The following is a 13,921-nucleotide window of genomic DNA, read 5'->3' as shown; positions in this document are numbered from 1 at the left end:
GGAGCAGTATTTCTCCACCACCGAGCACAGGGCACTTGGACTCCGTCCGAATCAGCCCTCTCGATCAATGTGCTGGAAATCAGGGCTGTACTTCTAGCTCTCGTAGCCTTTCACCACCTGTTGGTGGGCAAGCACATTCGAGTCCAGTCGGACAACGCGACAGCTGTTGCCTACATCAATCACCAGGGCGGAACTCGCAGCCGCCTGGCGATGTTAGAGGTTCAACGCATCCTTCAGTGGACGGAGGACTCCAAGTCCACCATATCCGCAGTCCACATCCCAGGCGTAGAAAACTGGGAGGCAGATTATCTCAGCCGTCAAACCGTGGACAGCGGCGAGTGGGCCCTGCATCCGGCAGTGTTCCCGTCAATCTGCCGCAAGTGGGGCACTCCGGTAGTGGATCTAATGGCATCCCGGCACAACAACAAGGTCCCGGTTTACGTGGCTCGCTCCCACGATCCTCAGGCCTTTGCAGCGGACGCGCTGGTTCAACATTGGTCCCAGTTCCGTCTGGCCTAAGTGTTCCCACCCCTCTAGCTCTCTTGCCCAGAGTCCTGCGCAAGATCAGAATGGAGGGCCGTCGGGTTATAATCATTGCTCCAGACTGGCCCAGGCGAGCTTGGTACCCAGACCTGCTCCGTCTGTCCGTAGAAATGCCGTGGCATCTCCCGGACCGCCCAGACCTTCTCTCTCAAGGTCCGTTTTTCCGCCAGAATTCTGCGGCTCTCAGATTGACGGCGTGGCTCTTGAGTCCTGGATCTTGACGACTTCAGGCATTCCTTCCGAGGTCATCTCCACTATGACTCAGGCTCGGAAGTCTTCCTCGGCCAGGATTTACCACAGGACTTGGAAGATTTTCCTGTCCTGGTGTCGCTCTTCCGGCCATGCTCCTTGGCCGTTTTCCTTACCGACCATCCTGTCCTTTCTACAGTCCGGTAAGCAGCTAGGACTATCCCTCAATTCCCTCAAGGGACAGGTCTCTGCTCTGTCGGTATTGTTCCAGCGGCGTATCGCCCGACTGGCCCAGGTGCGCACCTTCATGCAAGGCGCATCTCACATCATTCCGCCTTACCGGCGGCCTTTGGATCCCTGGGACCTTAATCTGGTCCTCACAGCCTTACAGAAACCCCCCTTTGAGCCTCTTAGGGAGGTTCCTTTGTTTCGACTTTCACAGAAAGTGGTCTTTCTGGTGGCCATAACTTCTCTCAGGAGAGTCTCTGATTTGGCTGCGCTCTCTTCGGAGTCACCTTTTCTGGTTTTTCACCAAGACAAGGTGGTTCTTCGTCAGACTCCGGACTTTCTCCCTAAGGTGGTGTCTCCTTTCCACCTTAACCAGGACATTTCATTGCCTTCCTTTTGTCCGGCTCCTGTTCATCGCTTTGAGAAAGCGTTGTATACTTTGGATTTGGTGCGGGCGCTCCGAATCTATGTGTCACGCACCGCCGCTCTTAGGCGGTGCACCTCTCTTTTTGTGCTAACCACGGGTCAGCGCAAGGGTCTCTCTGCTTCTAAACCGACCCTAGCTCGTTGGATTAGGTCGGCCATCTCCGATGCCTACCAATGTTCTCAGGTGCCCCCTCCGCCAGGGATTAAGGCGCACTCGACCAGAGCTGTCGGCGCCTCCTGGGCTTTCAGGCACCAGGCTACGGCTCAGCAGGTTTGTCAGGCTGCCACTTGGTCTAGTCTGCACACCTTTTCGAAGCACTACCAAGTGCATGCTCATGCTTCGGCAGATGCGAGCTTGGGCAGACTCATCCTTCAGGCGGCTGTCGCCAATTTGTGAAGTTAGGTTCCGCCTACTTCCCAGTTCTGTTTATTTCCCACCCATGGACTGCTTTGAGACGTCCCATGGTCTGGGTCTCCCATAAGGAACGATGAAGAAAAAGAGAATTTTGTTACTTACCGTAAATTCTTTTTCTTATAGTTCCGACATGGGAGACCCAGCACCCTCCCTGTTGCCTGTTGGCAGTTCTTGTTCCGTGTGTTTTCACCGGCTGTTGTTGTAGACAGAGGTTCCGGTTATTCCGGGTTTTACCCTATCTCTACTTATGGGTGGATGTCCTCCTTCAGCTTTTGCACTAAACTGGTTAGATTTGTCATCCAGGGGGTGTATATGCTCTGAGGGAGGAGCTACACTTTTAGTGTAGTACTTTGTGTGTCCTCCGGAGGCAGAAGCTATACACCCATGGTCTGGGTCTCCCATGTCGGAACTATAAGAAAAAGAATTTACGGTAAGTAACAAAATTCTCTTTTTTTCTCAACTCTGTTCATGTTGTAATATTTTTGCCGTGAAGAAGAGGCTGGGACCTCTGCGGAGTCAAATTCAGTTTTGAGAACTGCGTAAGTAAAGCGAGCGTCTGTGATAATATAGGAGAGAAACTGCCCACTAATCCTACAGAAACCTCTGGAAGAGCATGGCATTGTAAATGTTACACATATACAGCCTTTATTCTACTGAGTTAAACAACTCAGCTTTATCTCATGATGGAAGAACCTTTGGATGGTAAAATATTTTCCTCAAAAAGCAGTTTTATTGAAAAAAATTCGATTTAAATCAAAACAATCTGATTTTATTTTTTTTATTTTTATTTTTTTTTTTTTTTTTAAAAAAACATTGATTTTTATCCACCCTGGTTCAAACCAAGTGCAGGCGCTCATGCATCATGGCGGGGCTAATTATATTTATAGAAGTGGTTCACCCATATTTATTATTTGCTTGATCGATATTATGTTGAGAAACCGTTTCTCTCCAATACCTTGTGTTGGCAATACTGCCTGTGAGAGGCGCTATTGCAGACCGCTGTTCCCCATGCCTGACCCCCCGGGCTCCTTGACCTCGGGGATCCAGTGATGTCACAACTTCCTGATCACGTGACCCGGCCGCAGTCTTGCTGAGTTACTGTGCTATGGGCGGCGTTTCACCGCTGTCACAGCCCAGCGTGTCTCCTGCTTGCAGCGTTCTGCTGTGAGGGAGGAGGGAGCAGGGAGCTGATAGGCTCTGACGCTAGGCTGTGCTGAGCGGTGAAACACTGCCCATAGCCAATCACTCACGGAGACTGAGCCGGCCACGGTGATGTGAGGTCAGCAGGAAGTTGACGTGACCTCACCAGATCCCCGAGATCACAGAGCTCAGGGGTCAGGCGATGGGGACCGGCGGTCCGGAATAGCGCCGCTCATAATATCGATCTAGCAAATAATAAATATGGGTGAACCACCCCTTTTTTAAATATTCCTTTCCACCTGCTTGTTTTCCCTCTATCTCATCTCTTCTTTGGCTCTGTGAAGCCAGAGCTGCCAAAGAAAAGGGGAGGATGGAGATTGAGGGAAAACAAGCAGGTGAGAAGGTGTATTATATAGCTAACATGATATGATGCACATGTGCCTGTGCTGGGTTTGAATATTCATTCTGTGCTAACAACGACCCTATACGTTTTTATGTTTTGTTTGGTTGTTAGTGCCCCATTGCCTTAAAGGGAGCCTATGAACAACTCGCCTATGGGGCAGTCCAATCTGATGGGCATCACTCCTCTTGATCCGGTGCCTCCTCCCTTCTTGCGATCACAGTCCTCTTTCCCTGCTTCGTGTGAATGACGAGTCCAACGTCCTCCTCAGTGTCTTCCATTGGGCTCCTGCGCATGCACACTTCTCTCTGCCCTCAAAGTATGGTTGCACGCATGCATTCTTTGAACTTTCCATGTGCCTGTGCATTACAGTACTTTGCTGTGCCTGCAGCAGGGCAGAGAGAAGTGCTTGTGCGCAGGAGGACACTGGATGAGATAGGATGCGTCAGCCACATCAAGCAAGAAGTAGGACTGCAATTACAAGCAGAGAGGAGGTGCCAAGTGAAGATCAACGACGCCCATCGGACCAGACCGCCCCGCAGATTCCCTTTAAAGAAAACCTGTGAGTATGATTCTGTAATGCAAAGTGAAAACATTGCAGTAATACAAATTAAATTGATACCTTTTGGTGAAGAAATCTGCTTTATGGCTCTTTAATTACTATTTAAAGTTTTTTTTTTTTTTTTGCTAATTAGATTTTGGTCCACCGGTACTAGACTGTGCACTGGGTATTCTCCTCCCTGTCTGTGATTCCCCAGCCCTTCCGCCTGTCTCCGATCTGTGAATGACAGGTCACTGATGAAATTTCAAACAGGAGGTCGGTCATTCATAGACTGAAGGAAAGGGGGAGGGGCTGGGGAATCAAAGATTGGCAATACCCATTGGCATGTGTGCCGAAATCTAATTAGTAGAAACCTTCAAATGGTGATTAAAGAGGAACCACAAAGCAGGTTACTTCACCAAAGGTATTAATGTAATCAGTATTGCAGCCATATATTTGTTTTCCATTACAAAATCATGCTGACAGGTTCTCTTAAAGGGAACCTGTCACCAGATTTGGGGCCTATAAGCTGTGGCCACCACCACCGGGCTCTTATATACAGCATTCTAACATGCTGTATATAAGAGCCCAGGACGGGGGTATAACATAAAAAACACTTTATAATACTCGCCCAACCACACGTCCGTTAGGTATCACCGGTGCCGCCTCTTTCGGCCATTTTTGTCCTTCTGAAGCCGCGGTGCATGACACGTCTACGTCATACATCCGGTCTTGGACAGGCGCACTACAATGCTTTGATCTGCCCTGCTCAGGACCTGAATGCAGGCGAGTGTGGATGATGGCAAATGTGTCATGGACCGTGGCTTCAGAAGATGGACGAAGTGGTGACAGGTTCCCTTTAAGTGGGTTTTCCCAGATGTTTAAAACATTTTAAGCTTGTAAAAGTCATAGCTTAGAGAAGAAATGGTACTCTCCCGTCTTCTGCTGCTTCAGTGCCATGCTTCCTGTCTTCCTGGCTGCAATGTTGATGACCTGTTTCGTGTTGTATACCACTGTAGCCAGTGCTTGGCAGCAGCGAGCATGTAGGGTGTCACTTCACATCCCTGGAGGGTGGCAGAGACACTGCTGGAATAAATGTGGAAGTATTGTTTCCTCTGTTACTTTATTAGGTTTAAACACCCTTTTTATTGAGCTTATTTTTTTATGCTTTTTTTTTTTTATGCAGAAAACCCCTTTGAAGTAAATAAATTTACATTGGATAGTGCATTTACAGACTGTGGTTACAATATATGTTCAGTATAGTTTAAAGGGAATCTGTTTAAAAAAAAAAAAAAAAGCACTATTAACCTGCAGATGTGGAGTAACTCTCCAGGCTAGTTCTGTTCCATCGCACTCTGAATCCTGCTGCCAGGAGGAGATGAGCTCCTGGCAGTCTTGGGCTTTCAGTCATAAAGGCACGTGTGTCTCGGTTCCAGTGACCGTTCTGTCCATAGTGATTGGTGGCTGTAATCACCCCTCTCCTGGCACTGACTGACAGCCAACTCTGAACTGATGCAATGCTGAGGCGGCTGTCAGTCATCATGCTGTGTGTCCCTCCTACCCTCCCCATTTTTTTCTCCCCTCTTTTTTTTTTTTTTTTTTTTTTTTTCTCCTAGCTTTTTTTTTTCTCTCCATATGTTTGTTTGTTTGTTTTTTTCCTTTGATACACCACCTCCTGTTGGGAGCCCCTACAGTTACAGTGACCAATGGAATACATGCTATCCGGTAGAATAGTAGATGGTGACTCTAAAGATCGATGAAACTGAATATGCTTTTATTGTCTTACCAATTGCACTTAAAAGGGTATTCTCATCTCCAAGATCCTATCCCAAAATGTAGTAGGTGTAATATTAGCAAATACCTCCAATTAGAAATGTAGAATAGTTTTCCTTACGAACATTCATATAGTGGCATTTAGTTTCTTGTGGTTGTAACCATGGATACCTAAGCTACAATACCCTGCACATGAGGTAAGAGACACAGTGAATCAGAAGAACTATACTACATTTCTAATATTTGCTAATATTATACCTACTACATATTGGGATAGGATCTTTGAGATGAGATGGGAATAACCCTTTAATGCAGCCAATTTTTATTGGTTTGTTACTAGAAGGAATATTTCATGCATTTTCCTGTAATACACTGCATTTTGTACAATTTTTTTTCTTTGACTTAAGAAAACAAATATTGTCCCATCTAGCTTGAGCTAAACACAGAATATTGTTTCCGGTTTGGCACCAATCGTGTGTGTGAATGGGCTGGTTGATCAGCTCACTTCAAAAGTTAAAGGGAACCTGTCACCTAGAATATGCGTTCTGACCTATCAGCAGACTCATGTGTGCCCTAATTACACCTCCCTACCCATCCCTGTGTTGTAAAATTGTGTAATATGAAAGTAATAAAAAACGTTTTATTACCATCATATTTCCTCTGTAAATAGCAGGGAATGTGGTCACAGGGGCGGCACCTTGCCCTGCATACTTTCCGTGGTATCACTCCCCTGTGGGTGTGATACCATGGAGCGACGTCCCCATCGCTCATTCTATCCTGCTCGCATTGCAGCAGGCTTCGTTTCCGGGTGTTCAGTCAGTCAGTTCACTGCATGCGCAGTGCGCATCTAAAACTGACAAGGAGAACCTGGAAGAGAAGCCTGCTGCAATGCGCACAGGATAGAATGAGAGACGGGGACGTCGCTCCATGGTATCACACCCACAGGGGCGTGATACAACAGAATTATGCAGATGTCCATAGGGCAAGGCGCCGCCCCTGTGACCACATTCCCTGCTATTTACATATGAAATACGAAGGTAATTAAACGTTTTTTATTACTTTCATATTATACAATTTTACAACACAGGGATGGTTCGGGAGGTGTAATTAGGGTACACATGCGTCTGCTGATGGGTCAGAACGCATATTCTAGGTGACAGGTTCCCTTTAAGCCCGTCTCCTGCTGTGTCTATGCATCATCTGACACTGAAGGGGGCTGGCTTAGCTCCTTCACACACCTCACTTGTCTCGGGCAGACCTACAATGCTGTATCTGGTACACAAGCTGTAAGTGGAGAGAAGAGGCAGAGCAGTGCTGTTTGTATGACCTTCTATTGTTGTTTCAGGTATGCAGTTATTGCCTATGGCTGTGCCAGCTGCCCCAGACTGGTTTGCGAGCGAGAAGGTTGCCAAACAGAATTTTGTTACCACTGCAAACATGTGTGGCACCCAAATCAAACCTGTGACATGGCACGCCAACAGCGGGCGCCTTCATTTGGGGTGCGCCGGAAGCACCCATCTGGGATCAGCTATGGTCAGGAATCCGGTTCAGGTACGTATATCTAGGATTTCTGTCACATACCGTTTTCACACTGTATGTAGATTATAGCCACATGCAACATTAAATTGGGTGATTATGCCGGGATCTTCTATTCTGACAAATGTTGTCTTTTCCCAGCTGACGACATGAAATCATGCCCTCGATGTAGCGCTTACATCATCAAGATGAATGATGGCAGCTGTAATCACATGACTTGCGCAGTGTGCGGCTGCGAGTTCTGCTGGCTCTGTATGAAGGAGATCTCTGATCTACACTACCTCAGGTAATCATGTCCCTGTGAAATGCACAGGAGCTCTTCATTTTAACTGGTGGCATTAGTCTCATTACAATTATTCTCTTACAGCCCTTCAGGTTGTACATTTTGGGGTAAAAAGCCATGGAGCAGGAAGAAGAAAATTATTTGGCAATTGGGAACTTTGATTGGTGCTCCAGTTGGCATATCTCTGATCGCTGGCATTGCCATTCCTGCCATGGTCATAGGGATTCCAGTTTACGTGGGAAGAAAGGTTTGTTTTTGTTTTTTGCTTTTTTTATTCTTCTTCATGGTAAAAGCTGCATGTTTAGATGCATATTTGGAAGCCCAGATAATGGAACATGTTGACGTCAAGCACAGACATATATTCACCCTCAAACAGCTGCTCAAGCCATAAATAGATCCCACAAGATGCACACCTGGTAGTATTGCCCATGGAGCACATACTAAATGGTAGAGATAAAAGCAGAAAAACAATGGAAAACACCAAAGTATGATATTGTGTTAAACTATGCACATAGCTACAACCTTCGCACTTTATGGCAGCCCCCGATCACAAGATCCCCCTCCCCCCCTCCCTTTTTTTTCTTTTGCTTTTACAGCAACTGCGACAATATCCAAGACAAATTAGCAGTTATCACAAACTATGATATTCTGTTTAGCTACACAGTTATAGGGAACCTATCACCAGTTTTTTCACTAATAAACTAAAAGTACCACCTTCTGCAGCTCCTGGGCTGCATTCTATGAAGGTGCATGTTGTTCCCTTGACACCGCTTGCAGACCCCAAAAAAAACTTTATAAAATCTGACCGCCGCTTATGCTAATTACCTGATCTCATCAGACGGGCGTGCTCATTTTCAGCTCCTGTCCTTCCTTTTGGCCTTGCTCGCCGTCCTCCTTTCATGATTTGACATGGATGACTCCTCCATCATCCATGTTGCTCTGCCAAATCTTGCGCCTGTGCAGAGTCATTCCCGGCTCACGCAGGCGCAGTTTGCTCTGTCCCATCATGGGCCGAGCCGAAAACATAGTTGCCATCGCGCGAGCTGGTGCGGTATTTGCGCATGCGTGAGATTATGGTCGACGGTGTGCATGATGTCCCCTGTGTCATACTCTTACCCAACCTAATTCTCGTGCCTGCACACTTAGCTCTGCCTCCACGTTAATGCGCACGCGCTGGCCACTGTTTATCTATTCATTACCAGCAGCTAGTACCCAGCTTTCCCTGGAGCGAAGTGCGCAGGCACGAGATTTGGCAGAGCAACGTGGATGATGACAGAGGTATCATCCACGGCAATCATGAAAGGACGATGGTGAGCAAGGAGAGACAGGAGCTGAAAATGAGCATGCCCGTCTGACGAGATCAGGTAATTAGCATACGTGGCAGTCAGTTTTTATAAAGTTCTTTTTGGGATCTGCAAGAGGAGTCTTCAACAAGGTGCACCTTCATATAATGCAGCCCAGGAGCTGCAGAAGGTGACACTTTTGATTTAATAGTGAAAAAACTGGTGACAGGTTCCCTTAACTGCCACCTTCGCACTTTAATGCATCCCTCACCCGCTCAGCAACCCTTGCTTGGAGTGGCTGGGACTTTTAGTTCTATAACTATCAAAAGCAACACTGCTAGAGGTCTGCACACCACCACACACAGACACCTGAATAAGACTACTAGTCTCCATTTTTACCTCCTGTACCACCTCCCAGGGTGGAGATACATGAGCAGTCTTTCCCACCCATCTCACTGCTCGTAAACCTGGCCCTGACATGCTCTATTAACTCTCAGCATTAACCATGCTGGAGACGGATTCCAGGCTTGCATCACTGAGACGATCAACCTCAATGATGCACATCTCTGCTGAAGGACTTTTCCAGGGACCTTCTCACACTACATACTCGTACTGACCTATAAACTCATACTCCCAGTTCAGTTTTACCATATAGTGAATATGGCAAATAAGAGAAAAAAAACTGGGACTTGCACTTTTCTTGCTGGTTTCCAGTACAATTTATGGTAAAATGAACGATTTCATTCAAAATTACAATTCTTCCCGCAGAAAACCAAGCCCTCATATGGCTATATTGGCAGAAATAAAGTAATGGCTCCTGGAAGAAGGGGAGAATTCTCCCCCTTCCCCTGAAAACACCGAAAATAGCATGGTCATGAAGGGGTTAAAATTATTGCCTTTTTCAAAGTTGTTGCTAGAATATTTACTTTATAAGATGGTTAATCCCCCAACTGAACAGTATTGCCCTTTCATTTTTCATAGCATTATTATTTTTATTATTATCATGCCATTTATTCCATGGTGCTTTTACATGTGATATACATAGGAGGGACAAGTACAATAATCATGAGCAATACAAGGCACAGACAGGAACAGGAGGAGAGAGGACCCTGCCCATGCCCTCTACTTTCTTTGGCAGTCCCATAGACAATGAATGGCGCATAATTTGAGCATGTGCACCACATTCAGGTTTTTTCATGTGGTTTTTTTTTTTTTATTAGTAATCACATCCACCAAAAGAGACTTGTGTATCTAATTTTTTTAGCTCTGGTTCCTCTACAGATTCATGGCCGCTTTGAGAACAAAAAAACCTCTAAACACAAGAAAAATTTGGCAGTGACCGGAGGAGTTATCCTATCTGTAATTGCATCTCCTGTGGTGGCAGCAGTCAGTGTTGGTACGTTAAAGGAACCAGGAAAATGAGGATCAGACATACCTAATTTTGATCTCCTCTGATGTCCATGTTTTTGTTTGTTTAGGGATAGGTGTTCCCATCATGCTAGCTTATGTGTATGGAGTGGTGCCAGTTTCATTATGCCGCGGTGGAGGATGTGGAGTTAGCACAGCTAATGGCAAAGGGGTCAAAATTGACTTTGAAGAAGATGGACCAATTACAGGTAATTTGCCAGGGTACTCCTTATGAGATGGGAACTTTAAATGGGGACATCTTTAGTAGTAAAAACAAGTGATACCCATTTAAATTAACAACTATCTTATGGCCTGTATATTTATGTTGGACCTGTTAATGTTATATATGTGCTGTCAATGCTTATTTTCTGTTTTTAGTGGCAGATGCTTGGCGGGCACTGAAGAACCCAAGTATTGGGGAAAGCAGCATGGAGGGCCTTACAAGCGTCCTGAGCACCAGTGGAAGCCCCACAGATGGCCTTAGTGTTCTGCAAGGAAACTACAGTGAGACTGCCAGCTTTGCGGCTCTCTCTGGGGGTACTTTAACTGGCGGGACGTTAACTGGTGGTATGCTGAGTGGTGGAAGGGCCAAGTACTGCAGGTACTTCATAATGGATATTTTAGAATTGTACACTGAAATGCATGAGGCCTTATTTATCAAACCTGTCCAATGGAAAAACTTTGAGCACAAGAACAGAAAAGCGCATATTGGCGTTATTCAGACAAGTTAGTAAGTTGCGGCAAGTGCACACTTGGTAGACTTGTAAGAAAGCACAATTCCTACAAAAGCTCAACAATGTTCAGACATCAACGGAGAAGCGGATTTGCTGCCTTGCTGGTTAGGGATAAAGGGGTTGTTCCTCAAACAAAGTACGCTTTAAAGGGAATCTGTCACTAGGATTTGACCTCCTAATTTTCGAGAACATTTCTCGAAACATGAGCCATATGGTAAATGGGCCACCAGCACTTGTGTACTAGCGGCGCATATGCATCACTCGCAATAGAATGCAAAGAAGGGAGAACAATCGAGTGTATATGCAAACAAATTGTTTATTAGGAAAAGACACACGCAAAACAGCAATAGGATGTAGATTAAAAACAACTACCACTGAATCAAGGGGGGCATAGGGTGTGACAAAGGATGACACAGTAAATGTTAAGTGCCAGTGACCATGGAAAAAGTGAACAATATTGTATTGGGAAGGCCAAAGTAATACAGTATGGCAATGAGACCCAATGTTCACAATCCCAAATAGCCGTGGGAGAGGTAGGATATTTGAAAAAGGATTAATAAGATGGTATAATCAGCACATTTGTGTAACAAATGACCAATACCCAGTATTCACAGTCCCAAATAGCCATGGAAGAGGTAGAATGTTAAAACAAGGGTTGTTTGGATGGCACAATAGTACTTCCAAATAACATTAAACAGAAAATAGCCGTGGGAGAGGAAAGGGTACAGGTTATGATGTCACACTATAGTCGTGGGAGAGGTGAGAACATATAATTGAAATGTAAATAACCAACACACACGGGCGGGTAGACACTACCAGTACTCTATTATAAATGTCTCAATAACATCGTACAAGAAATTGATAGTACCGTGAAGGGTCCAGCCACGACCGGAGTGTATGGAATTACATGTAAAACACCATAACCAAAGGCCATAAGGTACGAAAAAAATATACTTATAATTACTGGCCCCAGACATATAGTATGCATGCCGGAGAGGCCTTGAAAGGCATAGAATCAAAGGACGTCTCAGGGTTTCCTCCTCTGCTAGATCTGCAGCAGAGAAAACATTTTGACATTATTTTATAGCAAACAGCTTAGGACACATCGCTGGAATAAGGGTCTCTGCTGCTCCCAGATTGGGCAGCAAAAACCTGGTGGCAGATTCCCTTTAATGAGTAGATCTTGCAATATTAATTGCCACAATTGTATGTTAAAACAATATTCCTGTGCTGAGATAATCCTATAAATCTGCCCCTGTATGTAATGTGGTTTTTTTATTTTGATGAAGCTGAATAGACTTTAACATGCGTTGAGAATAAAGGACTTAATATTGTCTACTACAAGAATCTTGGGGCTCTCAAATTTAGTTTAATTCCTAGCCAGCAGAAAATCAGCTTGTCCATTTATCTGTCATCTTATCAGAAAACCTTGGCTTTTTGCACTTCATCCAATCACTTTGCAGCTGTTCTCTTCCCGGAGCAGTTGAGAGATGAGCGAGGACAGTTTTCCTGATAAATTTCTTGATAAATTAGACTTGCGTCCTTACATTCAGGATCCGCACTTGTTCATATTTGTACTTTCGTTTTTTTTCCTTCCAAGAGCCATAACTTTTTTTTTCTCTTTTTTTTTTTTTTTTTTTTTTTTCCCCTTCTGGTCATATAGACTAAAGCCTGCTTTACATGTTACGATCCAGCATATGATATCGTATGCGATAGTACCCGCCCCCATCGTATGTGCGGCATGTTCAATTTGTTGAACGTGTTACACAAACAAGTAACTCCCCCCTCCCCCCCATCACACGTACTTACCCATCCATACGACCTCGATGTGGGCGGCGAACATCCACTTCCTGGAGTGGGAGGGACGTTTGGCATCACACCGATGTCACGCGGCAGCCGGCCAATAGAAGCTGAGGGGCGGAGATGAGCGGGACTTAAACATCCCGCCCACCTCCTTCCTTCCGCATTGCCGGCCGGGAGCCGCAGGACGTAGGCAAGATCTGTTCATCTTAGGAATTGAACGATGTGCATGTGATGAACGTTTTACCGTTCAATCGCACGTAGCTGTTACATGCTCCAATGTAACTTACAATGCCGGATGTGTGTTGTGTGGTTTTTTTTTTTTTTGTTTTTTTTTATTTTGTCCACAGAAAAAATGACCTTGTAGCATGATTCTCCAGGCCAGTATGATTGTGTCAGTGCTTGTTTTTGCTCCCTTTTTAATTATTGTTACTGTTGCTGCAGGCTGGAGGTTCAGGCAGATGTACAGAAAGACACGTGCCAAAAAGATTCCGTCAGCCTTGGAGCCGCAAGTGACAGTGCCAGCACCAGGGCAATGGCTGGCTCAATCATAAGTTCTTACAACCCACAGGAAAGGTAAGTTTCTTTTTCAGAACACTTTTTTGGTTCTTCCGGCAAATGCTTTTCTGACCCTATATATAATTTCACATTGGATTTAGAGGTGCAGAAAATATGGCCGGTTCATGAGAGGAATGAGCCAACCGGAGGTTTAAGCAGAGAGCAATGTATTCATTGTACTGAATGTGTGGAGAGATTGGTGGGCCAGCATAGGGTAGTCATGAGAGCCAAGCACGGAGACTCAGAGCAAGTCTCATCAAAACCTTTTATTGGAGAATCCATTGCAATTATGTAATGGTGTGTAAGTATATTAAAATACGTACTGATTGTAGTCTTCCCCAGCTTCCGCTGCTGATCAGGTCCTCTTCTGGCCCACGTGACCTGAAAACCAATTACCAGGCTCACACAGGAGTTTGTGTGGACCAGATGTCCCTTTCTCAGTGTAGCCTATAGAGCTTCTACCTGAGTCTCATGGACTTAATTTAAAAAACAGTGATGCCCCACATAGTTGACGCTATTTCACCTGGGTCCAGACTGGCGGTGTAAACCTGAGAACGTTGATCGGTAACGATCGTAATACACCAAAGGTCTCAAACACGCGGGCGGCATGCGGCCCCTGAGGCTGCTTCTTGCGGACCGCAAACACCTAGACCCCGTGACTATTG

The 13,921-nt window shown here is 45.5% G+C and overlaps 1 protein-coding gene across 1 annotated transcript in view; it reads left to right on the top strand.

Annotated features, from left to right (window-relative positions):
• The window catches only part of RNF19B (ring finger protein 19B), a 48,383-nt gene that overhangs the window by 16,887 nt on the left and 17,575 nt on the right, over positions 1–13,921 (top strand). The window contains exons 2-8 of the mRNA XM_075336180.1: positions 7,001–7,206; positions 7,333–7,477; positions 7,559–7,721; positions 10,039–10,153; positions 10,236–10,373; positions 10,543–10,765; positions 13,143–13,274. Of these exons, the coding sequence (XP_075192295.1) occupies positions 7,001–7,206; positions 7,333–7,477; positions 7,559–7,721; positions 10,039–10,153; positions 10,236–10,373; positions 10,543–10,765; positions 13,143–13,274 (1,122 nt within the window). The remainder of the gene's footprint in view (positions 1–7,000; positions 7,207–7,332; positions 7,478–7,558; positions 7,722–10,038; positions 10,154–10,235; positions 10,374–10,542; positions 10,766–13,142; positions 13,275–13,921) is intronic.

This window comes from Anomaloglossus baeobatrachus, chromosome 2, assembly GCF_048569485.1.
Source record: "Anomaloglossus baeobatrachus isolate aAnoBae1 chromosome 2, aAnoBae1.hap1, whole genome shotgun sequence".
NCBI lineage: Eukaryota > Metazoa > Chordata > Amphibia > Anura > Aromobatidae > Anomaloglossus > Anomaloglossus baeobatrachus.
This window is presented reverse-complemented; position numbering and strand designations above follow the sequence as displayed.